This window comes from Lithobates pipiens, unplaced genomic scaffold (assembly GCF_037356315.1).
Source record: "Lithobates pipiens isolate NorthernLeopardFrog02 unplaced genomic scaffold, aLitPip1_a1.2 Scaffold_3, whole genome shotgun sequence".
In the NCBI taxonomy this organism is placed as follows: Eukaryota; Metazoa; Chordata; class Amphibia; order Anura; family Ranidae; genus Lithobates; species Lithobates pipiens.
This window is the reverse complement of record NW_027507790.1, coordinates 241,539,578-241,563,292: the sequence shown is the minus strand read 5'-3', so window position 1 is coordinate 241,563,292 and position 23,715 is coordinate 241,539,578. Positions and strand designations below refer to the sequence as shown.

At 41.2% G+C, this 23,715-nt stretch overlaps 1 protein-coding gene across 1 annotated transcript in view; it reads right to left on the bottom strand.

Moving 5' to 3' along the window:
* Window positions 1-23,715, bottom strand: part of TXNL1 (thioredoxin like 1) — a 37,725-nt gene that overhangs the window by 1,602 nt on the left and 12,408 nt on the right. The window contains exons 3-7 of the mRNA XM_077462963.1: window positions 20,498-20,671; window positions 16,922-17,044; window positions 11,984-12,053; window positions 6,552-6,724; window positions 496-600 (exon numbers count right to left, since the gene is read on the bottom strand). Coding sequence (XP_077319089.1) covers window positions 496-600; window positions 6,552-6,724; window positions 11,984-12,053; window positions 16,922-17,044; window positions 20,498-20,671 — 645 coding nt within the window. The remainder of the gene's footprint in view (window positions 1-495; window positions 601-6,551; window positions 6,725-11,983; window positions 12,054-16,921; window positions 17,045-20,497; window positions 20,672-23,715) is intronic.

The window sequence follows — 23,715 nt, the reverse complement described above, 5'->3', positions numbered from 1 at the left end:
GTGAAAGGGGTCTTATACTTACCTGCTCTGTGTAATGGTTTTGTAAAGGGCAGCCCAGATCCTCCCCTCCCTGAATATTCACAGACATGTGCAGCATAAACATATGGAATATTAATTCTGAGTTGAATGGCCTGCTAAGGTTGGTCATACTTGCATTGTATTACGCGACCTCAGCAGAAAGGGTCTGGGTTAGACAAGTTTTAGGCAGAGGCAACCAACAGTCATTGGCTCTGCCTAAACTTAGGCATTCGCTTGGTAAAATGCAAATATTCACTTCCAGCATTTAGTCATCTTTTCATACGTTTATCTAGACATCTAATTTTATTTTAAAAAAATCGTATTTTTGTAGTATAAAAACAGAATATGTAGTATTAGTTAAAAGAAAAAAAAAAAAATAATAAATAAAAACACAATGTTGTTTATTGACAGGTCTTCATTAATTGAAGCACAGATGAAAAGAATCTACGGAACCAGCAAAGGTCTCCCAATACTCACCCTCTTGAAGTCGTTCATATTTGTTGCCTGTACTGGGGTCCCAATAAAAGTAAAGTATGTGATTCTGGTTGTCTCCTCATCACCCTGATTGGACTGGACAAATAGCTGAAAGAAAAATGATTAGCAGACGGTTAGGAAGACACTGGGGGATAGATATGATAAATCTGGTGTGAACACGCTTTTGTGGGATCAGGTGGCCGAGCAATAAAAGACATAATTTAATTAGTTCCAATAGAGATTAGCCTAACAAATTTCACAGATTCCACAAATTGAAACTGTCCTAGCAATGTCATTCCAGAGCAGCCACCTGTGAGCCTATAACCAGAATGGGTTATTTAAAGACTGCGGGACATTAAGGAGCAGCACAAGGAGAAATGGAACTTTGTAATCATTTATCCCACAGCCTGGCAAATGAAGCAGGCTAATGAAGCCAGCGCATCCACACTAATTGCTGATGGACCAGGCTTTTCAAATAAAAAACACATTCTACTGTATGGGAAACTATTATTAACTGCTTTGTGACCAAACAAAAGGACTCATGATCAAGCTGCTGCTATCCAATTTTAAATATATCACCAGAAAAAAATAAAAAAAATTTGGCAACACTTTTTTTGCACATCATGTTAAAAATTTTATAATAAAAAAAATATATTATAATATATATATATATATATATATATATATATATATATATATATATATATATAATTTTTTAGGCCTGAAGAATGCACAACCCCCCCCAAAAAAAAACATTTTCTGAAAGCAAACCATAGAGAATAAAATAGTGGTAGTTACAATTTTTTGTGTTACATAATACCACAAATGTGGTCTATGAAATGGATAAGAAAAAAAAAAAACACAACTCTAAAATTTAAAGTTTAGGGTAGACAAATAACTTAGCAATGTTTCTTGTAAAATAAAAAAATAAAAATAGATGAGGTTGCAGTAGATACCCAGACATGTCAAACCTTAAATTTGCATGTCCCCATGAAATGGAGACAAAATTCAGTACCCTTTACTTTCAATAGGTGATGCTTTAAAAGCCCTCTACAGGTCATCAGTTTACAGTTACGGAGGAGATCTGCTAGAATTATTGCTCTCACTCACTTTTTTTGGATTCGATTATATGCGTTTTTTTATTGCATGTAACTTTAATATTTTTTTTACAATCTGTAAAAAAAAAAAAAAAAAATCCATCACATAGGGGACAATAAATCCCTTATGATTATTTTGGTGGCAGGTTTACCAATGAGACACAAGGGTCGAAAAGCCGCCAGATGTTTCAGCTGTGCTCCAATGAATGTTACATAGTAAGGTTGAATAAAGAAACCAGTCCATCCAGTTCAACCTGAGTGAGTGCGTCTACAATCGTTCCTATCCCTGTACATCATGTCTCATTAAGATGCTCATCTATTATTTAAAGTACCCATATAGCAGGGATATGCAATTAGCGGACCTCCAGCTGTTGCAAAACTACAAGTCCCATCATGCCTCTGCCTTTGGGCGTCTTACTTGTGGCTGTCAGAGTCTTACAATGCCTCATGGGACTTTTAGTTCTGCAACAGCTGGAGGTCCACTAATTGCATATCACTGCCATATAGCATCCGCCAATTTAGGCAGCACTTCACGCATACATCACACTCACATCGGTCCCTACCCTCAAGGAGCCCACAATCCAAGGTCCCCAACTCTCATTCATATACTAGGGCAGGGATCCTCAAACTACGGCCCTCCAGCTGTTGTGAAACTACACATCCCATGAGGCATTGTAAAACTGACATTCACAGACATGACTAGGCATGATGGGAATTGTAGTTCCTGAACAACTGGAGGGCCATAGTTTGAAGACCCATGCACTAGGGCATGGGTGCTCATCCTGTGGCCTGCCAGCTGTTGCAGAACTACAAGTCCCATGATGCACTGCAAATTGCTGACAGTTACAAGCATGACTCTCAAAAGGCAGAGGCAAGATGGGACTTGTAGTTTGGCAACAGCTGGAGGGCCACAGGTTGAGCACCTATGTACTAGGGCCAATATTTTATTTTTAGACAGAAGCCAATTAACCGACCATGTCTTTGGAGTGTGGGAGGAAACCAGAGTACCCGGAGGAAACTCACACAGGCACAGAGAGAACATGCAAACTCCAGGCAGATAGTGTCGTGTAAGGGATTCAAAACAGCGACTTTTTACTGCTAGGAGAGTGCTCCACCCACTACACCACTGTGCGACCTGCAGATTGCACTGCATTAAATTTTTCCCAAGCCATACTATACTGGCTGGGGAAGTGAAAGGGCGACCTGGAAGTTACATATGCATGTCTGCTCAAGCCCTCTCCCCGGCGGCACCTACCTCACTGGTCCCGCAGATAGGCAATTGGAGCCCATGGTACATAGCAGGAGCACGTGCATGGGGTGAGGTGCATTGGAAGCAATTTGGCGGTTGTGGAGGTGCTGGATTGCTTGCATCTGACAGCCAGTAGTTGGCTTCTCAGATATAGACACACACTGCGTGGAAAACACCCCACTGTCCGGTCTGTGCAACATATGGACCTGGCAGCAAAAGGAATAAACCTTTGTGCCCAGAGGTGGCTGAAGCTTAGATGCAAAGGCCACTTTTTTTTTTAAAGAACTACATAATTTAATTTGATAAAACTACATATTAATATACGATTGTGGTTTTAAGCAGACATTGCCTTCCACAGGCTGCAGTTGCCTTTGCAACTTGAAACAAATGTTTTCTGATTGAAGCCTTCAGCTTGAATGTTATCAATAGGTCATCCCTTACCTACCACTTACAGTCCATATACACATAATTTAGTCTGACGTTTAATACCGAGGTTATGGAAGTAGCTAGCTGCCATAACCCCGGTATCATTTTTTTTTTCTGTGGGCAATTCATCATCTGCTAAAAAGCGATCCCGGCAGTGTATTCGCCACGGGATCACTTTTAGAGGCAGCGGGAAAGGTATCGTTACTGTGGATCAAATTGCTAACTGACAGCTGGGGTTTGACAACAGGAAGCCACACAGTGTCAGCTGGTAGTGGTCAAAAGAAAAGAAGATTTTTTTTCATGTATCCCTGCACAGAAGAAGAACAGTAACCCTTTTTCTGCCACTCCCGTATGTCCCAAGGGAAGTGGCAGCAGGGGTTTTACTCACACTCCACAAGCGTCACCCACTGATCCGTTCATTGACATCCTCTAGCTAGAATGAACCCGGATGCAATGTCACCTACCCTGGCCACTATCCACAGTTAGAGGTATCCTACGATGTCGGCACCTCTAGCGAATGCGTCCATAGGCTTCGGGTGCAGGTGCCGGCATCCTTACTAAGGGAAACGGGAAGTGAAGTCTTGTGGCTTCACAGCCCATTTCCTACTGCGCATGTGCAAGCCACGCTGTGCTCTGTGAATGGTTGCACTGGGTTCTAGGATCTTTGTCTCAGAAGGCAGCATGGGGAGAGGAGGGGCCGGAAATGTAAGAGTGCCACACAACAATGCATCTATTCTTACCAGGAAGTGGGAGTAGGTACCTGGTTTTTGACAGGTATCCACTCCCCCCCAAAAAGTGTCAAATGTGGCAGTGGAGGGGGGTGTGAACAAGCAGAGCTTCGCTTTAACTTAAGTTATATTGCGGCAGGTTGGCTCAGCTGCGCATATCGCCTTAGGTGTACGTCAGGCTCGTACATGGCGATCTGTGGGCACACAAATGCGCCCATTGGCCAGCAGGGGGAGCCAGTCAGCGGGTCTGGTGGAATCGATGTCGGCCGGCTGCCCGCAATCATTCCCCGCAGTGACAGAACAGGGATCTGCTATAGTAAACAAGGCAGATCTCCGTTCTGACGGGATGACGCACAGATTCTGTGTCTTTCTGCTATGCAGGAAGACGGATCTGTGTGTTGTCCCCGGCAGCCCATCCCCCAGTTAGAACACGCACACTAAAGGAACACAGTTAAACCCTTGATTGCCCCTGATGGTAACCCCTTCCCTGCCAGTGTCATTAGTACAATAACAGTGCATATTTTTAGCACTGATCACTGTAATAATGCCACTGCTTCCTAAAACAAAAAAAAACAAAAAAAAAACAAAAACAAAAAAAGTTTCAAACAAAGTCAGTTAGGTGACCAATCTGTTCGCCGCAATCTTACCATCCCGAAAAAAAATAATAAAAAAAACGCAGATCACTGCCAGTACTAGTAAAAAAAAAAAAAAATAAAAAAAAAAAAATAAAAAAAATAAACCTAGCCCCCATCTTGTAGACACTAACTTTGCACAAATCAATATAAACTCATTGGGTTTTTTTTTTTTTTTTTTTTTACCAATAGTATGTAGCAGAATGCAAATTGGCCTAAATTGATGAAGAAAATAGATTTTTACATTTTATTGGGTGTTCTTTATAGCAGAAAAAAAGTTTTCTTCAAAATTGTCAGTCTCGTTAATAGAGCAAATAAATAAAAAAAAATGCCACCAAAAAGAAAGCACTATTTGTGGGAAAAATAGGACGCCAATTTTGTTTTGGTACAACGTCGCATGACTGCGCAATTGTCAGTTAAAGTGACGTAGTGCCATATTGCAAAAAATGGCCTGGTCAGGAAGTGGGTAAATCATTCCGGGGCTGAAGTGGGTAAAATCGGGCAACTTGGTGCTGAGCCATTTCCAGCCATCTAGATACTAAGGAACTCAATATCCAGAAGAATCACAATTGCAATTCGTCACTTAATAACCAGAAGTTTTCAATGACTCATGCATACAGTTGTATAGCAAAGCATATACAGCAATAACGGGATACAATCTGTAGAATGATCAGACCCCTTTCCACTTGCAATCCCTACAATCATTTGAGAAAGGTAAGAATGCCCCATGGAAATTGTTGACGGCTTCAACATATTTGACGAGACAAACATTAGATCTTCATTCAAACAGGGCCTACAGATAAAAAGGGGATGTATTTCAACAAGCGAGACATAAAATTGATGTTGTGTATTCATTATCATATTCACGGTTAATGGAAATGCAGATTACCACCTTTCTATATCCATGGAATTAGAATCTGGCATTCCAGATTAGGTACCATAGAATAGATTTGCACCTCCTTACAGAGTATGCTGGTCCTATTTAAACCTTAGATATCCAAGGTCTGGTGATCTTTTGCTATTGAGCGGTGTGTGTGGTGTGTGGTTTCATCATGCCAAGATCCAGTGAACTCTATGGGCCCTAAGGAGATGGCTACATGCCTGGCAAGATTTTTAAAAAGATTGCCAAATTATTTGAAACCATGCCAAATCTATTGAAAAAGTAAATTTCAATAGGGATGTACTTTTGTGCAGGACTGTATATGAAAGGGTTAGGTTACATTTTTGGAAAAGTCCTAACCAGTCTAAAATGTCAGGGGAAATAAAGAGGACGTACCATTCTTGGAGGGGTCCAATAGAAACTAAAAAAAAAAAAAAAAGAAAAAAAAAAAAAGGGGAAACAAAATGAACATGTGCGCCAGATACTTTAACCCCTAAAAAGGTATAGCAGTCACTATACACAAATCGCATCACCCAGTTTTGACATTCGGCCCGTGTGTACGGCAGCCAGTCCGACAGAAGCCGGCTGAACTACCCGCTTCTGTCGGACGGCATGACTGCAAAAGGTCTGCTGATTGGCATCTGATCAGCCCACTCAGCCAATGAGAGCAATGGCTGGTGTCGCACCCTCTCCCCCCATCATAACACAATAGCTACCAGAAGACAGACATGGCTTTAAAAACGCGATTAACGTGTGTAAATATACACACACAGTGCACTGTGTTGCTTTAACTGACAATTGTGCGCTCGTACAACGCTGCACCCAAACAAAATTGATATCCTATTTTCCCCACAAATAGAGCTTTCTTTTGGTGGTATGTGATCACCTGTGCGGTTTTTATCTTTTGTGCTATAACCAAAAGAGCGACAATTTTGAAAACTTTTTGCTATAATAAATATCCCAAAATACAGCTACGACAGCTCGACCAGGGGAGCCACCCTGCCACAGTACAACTGCGGCAGCTGGTCACAAACCGGTTACACTTACCGTTACACTATTTACATTCTGAAACTTGACATAGCGTAGCTGTATAATGCTCTCCTCTTTTATGTCATCTGCTGTCAATTCTACAGCTTGAGTAGGTTCACTTCTCATTGCTTCATCAAAATCCATGGATCGTGGGAGGTTTATGAAAATTTTTACATACTTTGGACCCTGACCTGTGGAGAAAAAAAAAAAAAAAAAAAATAAGTTTACGATTTGCTGAAAAAAAATAAATAATAAAAAAAAAACACCCACAGAAAGAAAGAATCTACAAGGTCTACATTGCCTGACCACTTGACATAAATCTCTCTATCCTCTGTAATCCCATTTATTTGGATTGCATTTCCAAGAACTCTATAGGGATGAATGGAAATAAAGAGGGCATGAGATGGAAAGTCTATATGAATGAATAGGTCTGAACAGGACATAGACTTGCAAGTCTATAGAAGCAAGGGGGCTTGCAGAAAGCATGGTCTTGCAAGTCTACAGGAATGAAAAATGACTGCAGAAGGCATGGGCTCCCAAGTCTATAGAATTTAAAGGAATGGAACAGGGCATGGACTTGCAAATCCACAGAAAGGAACAGGTTTGCAGAGGGCATCGCCCCAGCCAAGAATAAATTGCAATAATCCTGCACTGCTTCTAAGCCAACTATCTTATACCTTAGCAAACTAGGCAACGCCTCTATTCCTTTACTAAATGGGACTACACAAGAGGGGACAGATATACCACGAGAAGAACACCTTTGAGAGAAGAGTTAGTGATGAAACAAATAACCAGCAATGGGGACTCATTTCTGATTTTCAGTATAAGGAAGAAGTGATTTTCAGGAAGTATTGGCATGTCCTACACGCACAAAGCCCAAAATTTGAGAAAAAAAAAAAAAGGTTTTAGACCCCAAATGTTTTGGGATAAAGCAGGATTTTTTGTCTGCCATAAATGTAAGGTATACAGACAGGTCAACGGTACACCTAGGGGTATAACAAAAAAACTTTAAACCCCCTGGCAATAGGGAGATCAAAATCACAATTCATTACGTGCCACACCACCCATGTGGTCTACACTGTAGAATGTCCTTGTGGGCTAATGTATTAAAAATAAAAAAATAAAAGGGAAAGAAAGAAGAACCGAGCATATACATAATAAGATTGGCTTCAAACAACAAAGTGTCTCCCTCTATTAGGTCTTTCTGTGACCTCCCTTCACGGGGGGTGAATTGACAGGATGTACCATTCTGGGGGGGGGGGGGTCCAATAGAGACTTTAAAAAGGGAAACAAAGGAATATATATGCCAGATACTTTAACCCCTAAAGGAATGAATGTCATGTTTGACATAAATTGCTTTATTAGTGATTATTCGGGGGTTGCTTCAAAATTTTACATAATGATTTTTTTTGATGGTTATCAGGTTCTCTGGAGCTTTAGTAAATACATTTTCACAAATGAATTTATAAGGCTTGCCATTTAAAATGTATACAATATTTTTGTATTAAATATATAGAATATGAATTTTATATTTGTACCATGATATAAATATATGGGGTGTGCTGTAACCCGTGTGACATGGAAAGGGCAATGTACTGATTCACGTGGTTTGTAGTTATTGTATCAGTTCAATACAAAAATGATTATGCCCGATTAAGCTGTAGTACTGTTAATGAGCTGTAGATGGCTCTAGACTCCAACCTGTAGTGGTGTGGTTTTGAATCTGGAGTGCATTGTACTACAAAGAGTTAAGTGCTAGTCATGGCGTCTTAAAAATAACGGTCAGCCGCGCACACCTTCGGACAGACAAAATCATAATGACAAAATGCATCATCGCGGGACCATGAGTTGACTGAATGCGATGTACACCGCCGCAACAGCGAGGCACAATTGTGGAGCAATGCCAGTCTTTATAGTGGCAATCTGATCGTATTAAGTGTGGATTAATGAAAATGCAAAAATTCTATACATTTCTTGTTTATGATTATTGTGCTGCAGACAGGGCCGCTTATAAGGCAGTGCATCCAGCCCCCTGTGCTGAGCCCAGGCCACAAAAGGGGGGCCCTGAGCAGGAAGGCTGGCTGTACTGCGGATTCTTGTGGCTCCTCCTGCAGTGCTACCAGCTTCTCCTTCTCCCTCCAGTTGCACGGCAGGGGGATTGGCATCTGCTGCCCTGCTGTCTGGGCCCCCTGCGTGCCCCCCTCCCCTCCTGCCGGACACAGGAGGATGGAGTTCAGGATGGAAAGCAGGGGAGCAGGTTAATATGTTCTATTTACCGGCCCCTTCCTTTCCTGAATGAAAGCAGTGAGCAATAGGTGCAGATCACTCCTGTGCCCATTCATCACTGCAGCATAGTAAACTGTTTCCTATGCTTCAGTCTGTGAATGAATAGGAAATGGCTCAGCACAGAGCATACCCCATTCTTTCACTGTACAGTGCAGCTGAGGCTGCAGAGAAAGGGATGGCTGAATCTCTGTCCTCAGTCCCTTTCTCTGACTCAAAAGTAAGAGATGACGGATCTGTTTAACCCCTGATATTTCACCAACCAATAAACCAACTAAATCTGAAAACTGCTCTAAACTAGCACACCACAACTGTGTGCTTTGCATACGGTTGTGAGGCATTTTCAGAGCTGTGCTATTCACCCAAATGGCTCTTGTTCGATGGTGGTATAATTTCTGCCATGACTGCATAGCATCGCGATGTGGCATTTTAACAAAATCATGATTTGATTTTTTTTTTTTTTTTTTTGGAGAGGTAGGCTGTACAGGGCCCATGATTTCTCACACCAGCACTGGCTGCGGATTACCAGCCTCTTGATGGATGAATGATTGTGATGCAAATTAACTGATATTCAGGTGTGGATTCATGGGATCAATAGTCATCATCTTAAAGCGGGATTCCATCCTAAAGTGGAACCTCCGCTGATCGGATGCCTCCCCCCCTCCGGTGTCACAATTGACACCTTTCAGGGGGGAGGGGGGTGGAGATACCTGTCAAAGACAGGTATTTACACCCACTTCCGGGCATAGACTCCCGTGGTAGTCTACGCCATTTCCTGCCCTGCCGCGCTGTCTGCTGGGACACACACGGGTCCCAGTGACAGCGCAGAGATTTCCTATTGCGCTGCGCGATTCGCGCATGCGCAGTAGGGAACCAGGAAGTGAAGCCGATTCGCTTCACTTCCTGATTCCCTCACCTAGAATGGTGGCGGCAGCAGCCGAGAGATCGATCGGCCTCGGCATCGCTGGAACCCGGGACAGGTGAGTGTCCATTTATTAAAAGTCAGCAGCTGTAGTATTTATAGCTGCTGGCTTTTAATATTTTTTTTTTTGGTGGAATCCCTCTTTAAGGACTTTCATTTCCCTAGAGAAACTATAAAACTGCTTACACACTGGGGAGGCAGGCAAGTTATCAGTAAAGCGCAGCTTTACTGCTGTATAAGCGCCGCTTTTTGGCCGCTAACAGCCAAAGAAGGGGTTAACCGCGCCTGTGTTACGGTGCTTCCGAAGCGCTGCCCATTCATTCCAACGGGCAGCGGCGGTGCAGGAGCTATGTACACAGTGCTCTTACACCGCACCAAAAAGGCTGCTTGCAGGACTATTTTTGCTGTCCCAATGTGAAAGCACTCGGCTTTCACACTGGGGAGGCATGAGAGGCGGTTTTCTGGTGCTTTAAAATCGCTATTTTTAGCGCTAAAACGCCTGAAAACTGCCTCAGTGTGAAAGGGGTCCAACTACTTTATGAAAGAGGAGGAGCATAGCTAGAGAGCACAGAAGTATTTGAAATACTGAGAATATATCTAAAGATAGATATATAGATATATATCTATAATAAATAACTTTATTTTATTTTTTTTCAGCAGGAACGTGGGGAGTGCAGTTCCAGCACCTCCAGCATTGAATTAATCTAATGGCAAGGGGTGCTGAGGCATGCTGGAGCGTCTATTGAGGCTGGAGGATCTATTGTTGCTGGGGGAGGAGGTCCTTTGTTGCTATTGAGGGAAGGGTCTACTGCTGGCGGGTCTATTGAGGCTGCTCGCTAGGAGATTCCTTGTTCCTGGCAGGTCTAATAATGCTGGGGTGAATCCATTGTTGCTTGGGGGTACTTTGTTGTGAGGGGTCTTTTGTTGCTGGGGGGGGGGGAACTATTGTTGAAAAGGGGGTGCATTTTTGCTGGCTGCAGGGGACAATTTTTACAGCTTATTAAAAAATTCCATACAAATGACTTAGTAAAACAAAATTATACTTGGTTCTGTACTCTCTAAAATGGGTGGTACTGGAAAGTGGATAGGGCGAGGAATCAAGGGGCAGTGCTCAGGAGGGTAAGGGACAAGGGGTGACTTGAACAGGAGACACACACACACACACACACACACACACACAGGAGTGATAACTCTAAATCACTTTTTCCTCCATGTGCGTTCAGTGGTGTGGGTCATGTACTGGGTCACGATTTGCACTAGATCTAGTTATATATAGGATAGTGCTTTCCATAAAAAGTAGGTCCAACAAAGAATGTGAGCACACACCAGCCAAGATACCTGGGAAGCAGGCAGGCGATGGACCTGGGACAGGTGAATTTAAAAAACTGGAAGTGCTGCAGGTTTTAGGTGTTGTCATATTTAAGTAGAAAAAAATAATAATAAAACAGTCATAACCTAATCTGCCACTGTGAAAATAAATTAAACTACTTTATAGCCAATTTACATCGAGCTCTGACAAAGGAACAAGAGGTCTGAGGGCAACCATCCAGAGACCACGATGATAGTACACAGAGGTTCCCGAAACTTAAGGTGGCCTTCCAAAAGCACACAGAACGGGGGAATTAGAATAAAGAGCATTATCTTGGACTTTGTTTATGTAATTAAAATGTTTGAACTATTCAAAGCTAAAGTTCTCTTTCATGGAGGATTAAAGGGCAGAAAAAGGCGCTTTAAAATCTGCAGGACCAGCCAAAACAAGGATATGCTTCCTGTGCAGAGGTGACCACACGCAAATGTTGGCTGGAACCAGGTCAGTCTCTAATGCTCCTTTATTCCAAAGATTTTTTTTCCCAAATTGTAAAAAATTAAGTGGCAAATTCTGCCAAACCTTTGGATTAAGCCTTTGACACACGAACAGTTTTGTCTGACAAAATATTTGTAGGGTATCGCTTTCACCTCTGTTTATATATTATTCGACTATACTTCTCTATAATTGTTCCTGCAATGGCAGCTTACATAATCCTATGACAGTTGTACTTTAGCAAGAAAAAAAAAAAAATTAAAAAAAAAAAAAAAAAAACTGGAATATTTCAAGAACCTGTAAAAGTGACGTCAAAAAGGAATTTGTCCCTAAGAAAATTTAATAAAATAAAGTCACTATGCACAAGCTGGACGAGCCTTTTTCTTCAAAACCAAAGCATGGAAATAGAAAAAATGGTGGGAAACTGGAGTCAAGCATACTCACCATTATCAGGTCCCTGAAGCTTCATAGAATATAATTTAACCGGCTGGTTGAACGCTACAGTGATCAGGAGCTGTTGGGGAAATATAAAAAAGGTGGTAATTTAGGAAGCCTACTTGTGATAAGAAAGCAATACCTAAGAGGAATGCGTCTGATTAATTAGGCTGCAATATGATTAGCATGTTGAGAGATAGAGATAATACAAAAAAAAAAAAATTTATATATTTATATATATATATATATATATATATATATATATATATATATATATATATATATATATATATATATATATATATATATATATATATATATATATATATATATATATATATATATATATAATTTTTTTTTTTTTGCTCAGTATGAAACTGAGATAACAGCCCTTTATAAATCTAAGCCAACCTTTTTAACACGGAAGAACCTTTGAAATAACTTTCTGGTCTCAAGGAAGCCGTACAACTCACAGTATATGAGAGTGATGATCAGAGGGAAGAATGCACCTTATAATGGTGGTCTTTAGGAAGAATGCCCCCTCTTAGGACCCAGTTGAAAACATTTTTTTAGATCGCTAAAAGATCATTGTGTCAGAGGGAACTCAGAGGCAGAAGCTGCTCAATGAACCCCTACAAGGATTTGATCAAAGATTGTATGGCTCAGAGCAGTGGGAAACAAAGTCTTACTTTGGAAGTTTGCAGTCAGGGTTGACAGCTCCATACCATCAAGCGTATTTATTTTCAAGCCTTCACAGTGAGTACAGTCAGCAGCAGACTAGTTTTGGCGATAAGCCTTGTTCACAGCACTCATGTTAAAAAGCATGAACATTTATACATAAAAGACTGTCACATGACTACTACTCCTCTCCAATCAACAGTGTGTTCAATTCAAGTGAGGCGATTGGTTACAAATTGAAAACAGATGTGCAGATGACAAATGAGAAGCAAATAGTCTAGATCTAATACAACATTTGAGATACAAAAAAAAATAAATAAATACAGAGACCATCTTGACATGTGAAGAGAAACATTAAAAGCTCTATAAGAGAATCTTTAATGAAAAAAAACGCATAGATTTAAAAAATCCTGTTGCTTGATGTGAAATATAAAGACTATACATAAAAGATAGTGCACATTCAGGGCCGGCTCACACTACTGCGTGGTGCGATATATGCGATTCGCAGTGCACATCACACGCCATGTCCGTACAATGCAACTCCAGCAACAAAGTTATGGCTGAACTCGCAACGCATTCAGGCTAGAATCGCACGGGACCTAAACGTTCCAAAACTGACAGCAGGCAGTGCGACATGCAAGCTGAAATGGGGGTGCCACTATGTATTGGCACTGCCCCGCAGTTTGCATACGGCAGCGCGAACTGCCCTGCGAGTCTGTGTGATGCGGAAAACCAAAGTGCAATCGCAGGGCCCCCTGCATCGCAATGGTGTGAACTAGACCCCAAGATGTATCACAAGCGATGGGCATAATACAATGTCCATTGCTCCAGGACTCTTTATAAAAGCGATCTCGCACCATGCAGTAGTGTGAGCTGGCCCTGAATGTGCACCCTTATGTATATAGTCTTTATATTTCACATCAAGCAACATGATTTTTTTTAATCTATACATTTTTTCATTAAAGATTCTTTTATGGAGCTTTTAATATATGTTTCTCTTCACATGTCAAGATAGTCTCTATTTTTTGTATCTCAAGTGTTGTATTATAGCTAGACTTGAATTGAACACACTGTTGATTGGAGAGGAGTAGTAGTCATGTGACAGTCTTATGTATAAATGTTTATGCTTTTTAACATGAGTGCTGTGAACAAGGCTTATCGCTGAAACTAGTCTACTGCTGACTGTACTCACTGTAAGGCTGCATTCACACCTGAGCGTAGCTTTTTCAAGCGTTTTTTACCGCAATTCGCGGCATTTACCGCGTTTTGTCGCGAATTTGTGCAGGGCAAAAGGTCACCAATGTTAAAAGAAGAAAAAACGCCCAAATCAGCCCGATTTGCGCGACAAAAAAGGGTCCGGAACTTGTTTGAGCTTCAGGCGTAGGGCTTCAGGCGACTTGGAGTGGAGATGTGAACCATCTCCATTGAGAATAATGGATTTTTTCCCCTCCAGCGTTTTGTAGCTTCAGGCGTCAAGCTACAAAACGCTCAGGTGTGAATGGGGTCTGAAGGCTTGAAAATAGATATGCTTGATGGTCTGGAGCTACCGGCTGCTTTTATTCAAAAAACCTCTGGAGGAACCCTAGGGTACCACATAACCCCGATTGTGAAAGGCTGTTCTAAGCCTCATCAGGACACTGACACCTCCAATTCGTTTTTTTTTTTTTTTTTAAAAGGGGGGGGGGGTGGGGGGGAGTGTATTCCAAAGATTAAAGCCAAGAAATTGTAACTTATTCATTAAAACAGGGCTCGACAAACCCCAGATGCCAGGAGGTCGCCATTATGACAAGAAATTTCATCCTAGCTAATGGGCTGCCGCTGAAACTACTTGCGCCCGCCACCCGCTATGTATCCCGGGTCAGATCAGAAACAATTTTATTCCCTTGCTGTAGCAAATTGGATTGCGCTTTGCGTTTTTTTTTTTTGTGTTTGACAGGTACACTTAAAACTGAAGAAAACACCATCACTATACTCTTTAACCACTTCCAGACCACCCACCGTCGTTACACATTGGTACTTTGAAGAGGAATATTGTTATGGTAGCAGCTAGCTACCATAACCCGGTACCCTCTTCAGTGAGCGGTCCGGTTTCAGATTAAAAGTTGTCTCTCCACCACTTACAGGAGCCGTTGGCAGCGGCGGAAGCAATTGGATCTTCGCCCTTACTGTGCACGGAGAAGAGCGAGGGGAAGACGGCCGCCACCCGTCTCTATAACAATGCAGGGCGGAAGCGACATCAAAACTTCACTTTCGCCCATAGCTCTTAAAGGGCCATTTATTTTTATTGCATTTTAGTGTAAATATGAGATCCGAGGTCTTTTTGACCCCCAGATCTCATATTTAAGAGGTCCTGTCATGCTTTTTTTCCCCCCTATTACAAGGAATCTTTACATTCCTTGTAATAGGAATAAAAGGGACAAAAATATATAAATATATATATTTTAAAACAGTGTAAAAATAAAAAATTTTAAATAACGTTTTAAAAAGTTTAAATCTGCTCGCTTGCAGAAGCGAACGCACACGTGAGTAGCACCTGCATATGAAAACAGTGTTCAAACCACACATGTGAGGTACTGCCGTGATTGGCAGAGCGAGAGCAATAACTCTAGCAACCTGTAGAATTTAAAAGTTGCCTATGGAGATTAAGGGTAAAAAAAAAAAGTTTGTCGCCATTCCACGAGTGGGCGCAATATGTTGGGTGTCAATTTACTTGTCGTAACATTATCTTTCATTAGAATATAATACAGGGGTTGACAAATGTGCTTGGAATCTAGGAGCCAGCTTAAAAAGTTAGGAGCCAGGTCCGTGACGGCGATCCGGACCTGTCCCTGGCCTGACATGGAGACGAGTGAGGGGAAGATAGCAGCGCCGTCGCCGCCCCCCCCCCCCCCCCCCCCGTCTCCAAGTCATTGCCCATAGCTCTTAGGAGGGACATTTTATTTATTTTTTTCAAATGACAATTTTTTTTTCAATTGCATTTTAGTGTAAATATGAGATCCGAGGTCTCTCTGACCCCAGATCTCATATTTAAGAGGACCTGTCATGCTTTTTCTATTACAAGGGATTTTTACATTCCTTGTAATAAGAATAAAAGTGACACAAATTTTTTTTTAAAAGAACAGTGGAAAAAAAAAAAAGTTAAAATAAGCAGAAAAAATAATTTTTAAACGCGCCCTGTCCTGCCCGCATATAAAATCGGTGTTCGAACCACACATCGGAGGTAGCGCCGTGATCGGTAGAGCGAGAGCAATAATTCTAGCCCCAGACCTCCTCTGTAACTCAAAACGTGCAACCTGTAGAATTTTTTTAAACGTCGCCTATGGAGATTTTAAAGGGTAAAAGTTTGTCGCCATTCCATGAGCGGGTGCAATTTTGAAGCGTGACATGTTGGGTATCAATTTACTTGGCGTAACATTATCTTTCACAATATAAAAAAAAATTGGGCTTACTTTACTGTTGTCTTATTTTTTTATTAAGTCCGCTGCACAAATACGGTGTGACAGACAGTATTGCAACAACCACCATTTTATTCTCTAGGGTGTTCGAATAAAAAATATATATAATGTTTAGGGGGTTCTAAATAATGGGAAGAAGATGCAGGTAATATAAAACAGACAGAGGAAACTTTGCAGAGGAAATTAGCATTGCTGGTTTGTCATACCAACAACGACCACAAGAGGGCGCCAGATTCCATAAGGAATCATAGGACCGCAGAAGGCCTCAAAGCCGCGGCCTAAATTTTCGCCCGCCGGCGGAACGGCCCGACGCGATCACGCTGGGGGTGTCCACAGAGACAGGATACCCCCAGCTGTGCTGCCCCAGGCGCGAGGTCGCTATTTCTAGTCGCCAATGCGACCGGGTTTTGTCGAGCCCTGATATAATATATATATATATATATATATATATATATATATATATATATATATATATATATATATATATATATATATATATATATATATATAAAATTTTACTGCTTTTTTTAAAATTAAAATGCCCACAGTAAGAATGCTGGCACCGCGAGCAGAGCAGGGAACGGGGGGGGGTATGGGGGTGCTTCGTTCTCCCGCATCGCTGGATCCTGGGACAGGCAAGTGTCCAATTATTAAAAGTCAGCAGCTGCAGTATTTGTAGCTGCTGCCTTTAAATTTTTTTTTTATTATTTTTTTTTTTTTTAGGGGGCACACCACTTTAAGTGGTTAAAGTGCTGATTACATGGAATGGTTCTCCCTCCCACAGCTCAGGGAAAAAAACTATTGTACAACTAACCTGTTCATCGCAGTCCGATTCAAGGTACGTGGTGTCTTTCCTTAAGCAGTTTTCAAACTCATTGTCATCACTTTCATTAAGACATTCACAGCCAGCTTTGCTTACGAATGGCATTAAATCCATCTGTAAGGAACCAATTAAAACTTGAATTGAGTTATTCCCTGAAAAAAGCAACCATGATATAGAGCTAGTTCTAGATCACACACAGTGCCTTGAAAAAGTATTCATACTCCTTGAAATTTTCCACATTTTGTCATGTTAGAACCAAAAACGTAAATGTACTGGCATTTTATGCGATAGATCAACACAAAGTGGCACATAATTGCGAAGGGGGAAGGAAGATGATTTTTCGCATTTCTTTACAAATAAATATCTGAAAAGTGTGGAGTCCATTTGTTTTCCACCCCCTTTACTCCGATAACCCCAAATAAAATCTAGTGGAACCAATTGCCTTCAGAAGTCACCTAATAGGCATGCGTGCAAAACACAACGTTACTGCAACAGTTTCCCTTGCGTTACAAATATATGAAAAGTGTGGTATGTATTTGTATGGCGCCCCCCTGAGTCAATACTTTGCAGAACCACCTTTCACTGCAATTACAGCTACAAGTCTTTTTGGGGATGTCTCTATCAGCTTTGCACATCTGGAGAGTGACATTTTTGTCCATTCTTCCTTGCAAAATAGCTCAAGCTCTGTCAGATTGGATGGAGAGTGTCTGAACAGCAATTTGCCACATTCTCAATTGGATTTAGGTCTGGACTTTGACTGGGCCAGTCTAACACATGAATATGCTTTGATCTAAACCAGGAGTCAAACTGGTGGCCCTCCAGCTGTTTTGCGAAACTGCAAGTCCCATGTGGCATTGTAAGGCTGAAGCATGATGGGACTTGTAGTTGTGCAACAGCTGGAGGGGCATCAGTTTGAGACCAGATCTAAACCATTCCATAGTTGCTCTGGCTGTATGTTTAGAGTCGTCGTCCTGCTGGAAGGTAAATCTCCACCCCAGTCTCAAGTCTTCTGCAGAGGCCAACAGATTTTCTTCTAAGATTGTCCTGTATTTGGCTCCATCCATCTTCCCATCAAGTCTGACCAGCTTCCCTGTCCCTGCTGAAGAAAAGCATCCCCACAACATGATGCTGCCACCACCATGTTTCACGGTGGGTGGTGTGTTCATTGTGATGTGCAGTGTTAGTTTCCCCCACACAGTGTTTTCCTTTTAGGCCAAAAAGTTCAAATTTTGGTCTCATCTGACCAGAGCACCTCCTTCCACATGTTTGTTGTGTCCCCCACATGGCGTCTCACAAACTGTAAACGGGACTTCTTATGGCATTCCTTCAACAATGGTTTTCTTCTTGCCACTCTTCCATTAATTCCAGATTTGTGGAGTGCACAACTAATAGTTGTCCTGTGGACAGATTCTCCCACCTGAGCTGTGGATCTCTGCAGCTCCTCCAGATTTACTATGGGCCTCTTGGGTCCTCCTCCGATTAACCACTTGCTTACTGGGCACTTATACCCCCCTTCCCGCTCTGGGCAATTTTCAGCTTTCAGACTTTGAAGGAAAATTGCGCAGTCATGCAACACTACCCCCAAACTACATTTTTATAATTTGTTCCGCATAAATAGAGCTTTCTTTTGGTGGTATTTATTCACTACTGAGTTTTTTTTTTATTATTCTAAAACACCCCTCCAAAAAAAGTGTTTTTCATATTTTGTTATCAAAAACTGCACACAGGTAATTCTTCTCCTTCGCTGATGGGCTCTGATAGGAGGCACTGACTGGCCCCTGATTAGCAGTACTGATGGGCACTGGTGATCACTAAGGGGACCCATGCCCCTGTAACAGAAGCCGGTTAACGGCTTTCTTTGCTCTGACACAGAAATTGGCTTCTGTTTACTTTCGCAATCAGCTGTCATTGGCTCACAGCTGATTAAGTGGTAAAGGGCCCGCTGTGATGGGCCCTTTATCCCGCTCTGTGATCAACCAAGGACTCGACGATCACAGACCCTGGTGCGTGCAGGTGGCAGAACATCCATGTACCCTCTCCCAGCATTTTAAGCACACACTATAGCCGCCTTTCTGCTATAGCACAGGCACAAATTGGTTAATGATCTCCCAGCCTGTCAGTTTAGGTGGACGGCCATGTCTTGGTAGGTTTGCAGTTGTACCTTGCTCTTTCCATTTTTGGATGATGGATTGAACAGTGCTCTGCGAGATGTTCAAACCTTGGGATATTTTTTTTAAATGACCTAATCCCGCTTTTAACTTCTCCGCAACTTTATCCCTGACCTGCATGATGCAGTTTGTTCACCAAGGTTCTCCAACAAACCACTGAAGGCTTCACAGAACAGCTTTATTTATACTGAGATTTAATTACACACAGGTGGACTCTATTTAACTAATTATGTGACTTCTAAAGGCAATTGGTTCCATTAAATTTTAGTTATGGGTATCAGAGTAAAGGGGGCTTAAAACAAATGCACACTTTTCACATAAACTGGGAAAACCATTTATCATTTCCCTTTCACTTCACAATTATGTGCCACTCTGTGTTGGTCTATCACATAAAATACAATAAAATTTTTGGTTGCAACTAGTGTTAATTGTCTTGATTAAAACATTTTAGTCGAATAAATTTATATTTTATTCAACTAAAACGCGGCTAAAACGCCATTTTAGTCAAAAGACTAAATTGGGACTAAAACTAAAATTCCATTTTAGTCAAAAGACTAAGCCCCCGTACACTGTCAGAAATTCCCGACCAGAAAATCCGGATTCTTTCAGACGGATTTTGCCCGAAACTGGTGTTGCATACACACAGTCGGACAAAGTTGTTGGAAAATCTGGATCGTTTGGAACGTGATGACATTTGTTTGTTCCGACAGGACTAAGTTCAGTCTAGTAGCCAATAGCTTTGCTCTAGTACTTTGATCTGAGCATGCGTAGCACGGAATTCTCTACAAACGATGGGAAAAAGTCTGATTGGATTTTGTGGTCTGAAAATTTGAGATCCTTCGCTCCAAATCTTTTCCATCAAAATGTCCGTCGGAAGAAGTCTGCTACAGCCCACACACTATCGGATTTTCTGATAATATAATCCGATCGGACCGTTTCTGTCGGAATTTCCGACCGTGTGTACAAGGGATAAGACTAAAACTAAATTGAAATTTGACTTCAAAGTTAACATTGGTCTGTAGTCCATGTTCATACCTCAATGCCATAACAAACATTCGATTTTTCACTCCAACAGTATACGAGTTTGGAAATTGTAGATAAATGTCAAGTAATGCACTACAATTTAATTACACCTATTCGATTTTAGTCGACTTAAAATGTACTGGAGATTTAGTTGACTAAGTTTGACTAAAACAAACAATTGCAGAAGATTAAAAAAATGTGACTAAAACTAAAATGCCATTTTAGTCCTAAGACTAAAACTAAATCAAAATTTGCTGCCAAAATTAACACTGGTTGCAACATAACAAAATTTCAAGGGGTGTGAATACTTTTTTTTTTTTTTTAAGCACTGTAACACAACAGATTCTAATGAGAGCCAGTGTACGCAGATACATACATATCCTTTGGGAATATCCGTGTCTTCATTGTTCCCGGGATCATTCTCCAAGTGCTGTTTAATTTTTTCTTCTAAACCAGCAGCATCTGCACCTTGGTACTGATCAATTTTTACTTTATTTCGGAAAAATAAAAACGTGGGGGTTGCCGATATATTGTTGGCGGCGGCTGTTGCCTAAAAAGGCAAAAATCAGACAGACAATGTTAATTCATAACACGAACACAGAATTACCTTTCTACACTTTACTACGCAGACATTCAATATCAGGGCAACAGTTTGAGAAGAATATTGACTTTGGGTAAAATCTTGTAATCCAGATGAATGTACTTGTGTGACAAAAATTTAAGAAACAATGTAAAGCTGTCTATGTAGAGAGTTTGAAACGAACCCACCTAGCAAAGAATATCTAAATCCGTGTCAGCGTTATTTTTTAATTTTTCCCTTTTAAAGCGGTATTAAACCCACAAGCAAACATTTATTATAGTGAAGCTTACCATTTCTTATATGCAAGGCCTGCATTTGTTTTCCTTTTTAGGCTAGCTTTCATTTTCACCGTCTTTATACAGTTGTCCTGCAGAAGTAGCAGTTAGAGCAGCCTTTCTCAACCTTTTCAACAGAGGAACCCTTGAAATAGTTTTCTGGTCTCAGGGAACCCCTGCTAAAAAATAGAAATCTACAACTCATGATACATTAGTGTGATGGTCAGTGGGGAGAATGGTCCTTACACTTGTGGTCATTGGGAAGAATTACCTCCTTACAGATCGCTAAAAAGATCAATGGTGTGAGTGGGAACTTATCTGAGAGGCAGAAATTGCCCAATGCTGAAGGAACCCCTAGCAACTTCTGGAGGAACCCTAGTTGAGAATCACTGAGTTAGAGGGTTGGGGCAAACCATTTAACACTGACACAGATTGCTTACAGCGATCAGCTTTTACTTATGTAAAACTAATTTCAAAAGGGAAACAAAAAAAAAAAACGTGTGTATATATATATATATATATATATATATATATATATATATATATATATATATATATATATATATATATATATATATATATATATATATATACACACACACACACACACACACACACACACACACACACACTATATATATATATATATACACACATACACACACCACAACCCTGTTGCCGTAGCTGCCCAAGAAGTGTGAGCTGGAGTTTGGCCTCAGTTTCTTCAGTGTAAACTAAATCTGCCAGTTCATCCAACATTCCCCGGACTGACAACACTGCTGTCCAAAAGGAGCCCCTGTGCTCCATCCGGGGGGGGGGGGGGGGCTGCTATTTATACATAAGGTGAGTTACTGGCCAGATCATCAGGTGAGAACAGAAGGAAAAAAACAAAATGGGTATAGATGTAATTGTGCATGGCTATGTGTGAACTAGAATAAACTGCTACCAATAAATAATATGAAGCGAACAGCTGCAGCTATTGATTGGTGCACTCCAACACTGCATATATTAATAAATGGTGCGCATATTTAAACAATAATGAATAAAAATGTATATATGTGTATACACACACACATATACTGTAAACAATACAGTGCCACTGTCACGTGACATTAAAAAGGGATATCTGTACTTGTACTCGGTCATAATAAAAAAAAAAAAAAAAAAAAAAAAAGTGGTATCTGGACAACCCCATTTGTAATACAAAGCTCTGTTTGACCGTTCGGTCATTCCTTGAGGTGAGCGGCCATTTCATTCACAGGTGGCGGCGTTTCTCCACTTCTTAGTGACTGGATTCCCCTCTGATATAAACAGCATTTGTCATTTTGTGGATTTAGCATTTTTTATATTTGGACTCACAAGACTTTACATATCTTCTATATTTGGACTCAAGTGTTTTATATAGACTTGTTTGGTTTTGGGATTAGTCTGCAAACAACTTTCAATTTTTTATTTTACGTATTTGTATGTATTTATAATTTGAATAAGCGCACCATTTTTTCAATAAAAAACAAAAACAAAAATGCAGCCATTGTAACATTTTAGGATTGGGTTTAATGCCGCTTTACTTTCACTAGGGATTCATTGATACCGAGCATTTTCACAGAGTACCATGGGTGGAAGGAAAGAAAAATTGCTCGGATCCCCCCCCCCCCCCCATATCAACACAGTCAGTGTTGATGGGGGGAACGCCTCCCGTAGTGTTATTGTATTCTGCCAGCGGGGAGCCTTCCCGTTTGGCAGAACACAATGATAAGTGCAAGCAGCTATAGCCCCCGGCAGTAATAAAATAATAATACATTTTTTTTTTTTTAACAAGCTGGTTGTACCCAGGTTGACTGATGGATCGACTTGGGTACAAAAAGCCCATAGATGGATTGAATCTCGGCCGGTTCCTGAACTGGCTGAGATTCAATCCATCTCTGGCTCGCTTAAAGGAATAAGTTCACCTTTGGGATCATGTTACACCTGTTTTTTAGGTTGGAATATGTATCATGTTCCCAATGCTGCAGCCGCTGCCCAATCCCAATCCCCCTGACGTGACAGCAGTACAGTCGTTTTAAAAAAATCAGTGTGGCTGTGCGTGGCTTAGCCCACATGGCCGCATCATTCATACATAGAGCTCTGTGTATGAATGAACTACAAGTCCCGACATCCTTTACGGATTTCAGCTTGTAGTTCACAGATTCTTCCTGTCCGTGTATCTACTTTCCTGTACAGGATCAGGCACACAGATACACAGACAGGTCTGAACGAGACCTGCAATGCTTTACAGGCTCCAAAAAATAATAAAGCCACATTTTTTTTTTAACTTGCAAATTTCTTATTTTTAACCCTGAAAGGTAAAGCAATGTGCTAGTCGCATACTAGCACCTTATGTTAAACTTACCTTAAAACTGAGCACTCCCATGCTGAGATGTCAGAGCTGGAGGCCACTTCATCTTCACCAGTCTTGCTTCTGGGTTTGTGGACTCCAGCTCTGGCCGGAGTTGCGATGACATCAAGCCCACGCATGCACATGGGCGCCGGCTTTCAGGGCATAGAACTCTGAAGGAACGGCCCCACCAGTGATGACCCTGGTCGCACGTACAGCAAGTATCTCCTAAAACCTGCATGTTTAGGAGATATCTACACTACCTATAGGTAAAAGTCAGTGATGGAAGTTAACTTCCACTTTAAGAACCCGCTGAAATAGCTTTGGCAGGCAGAAAGACCAGAGAATTGGGAGCAGAGAACTTT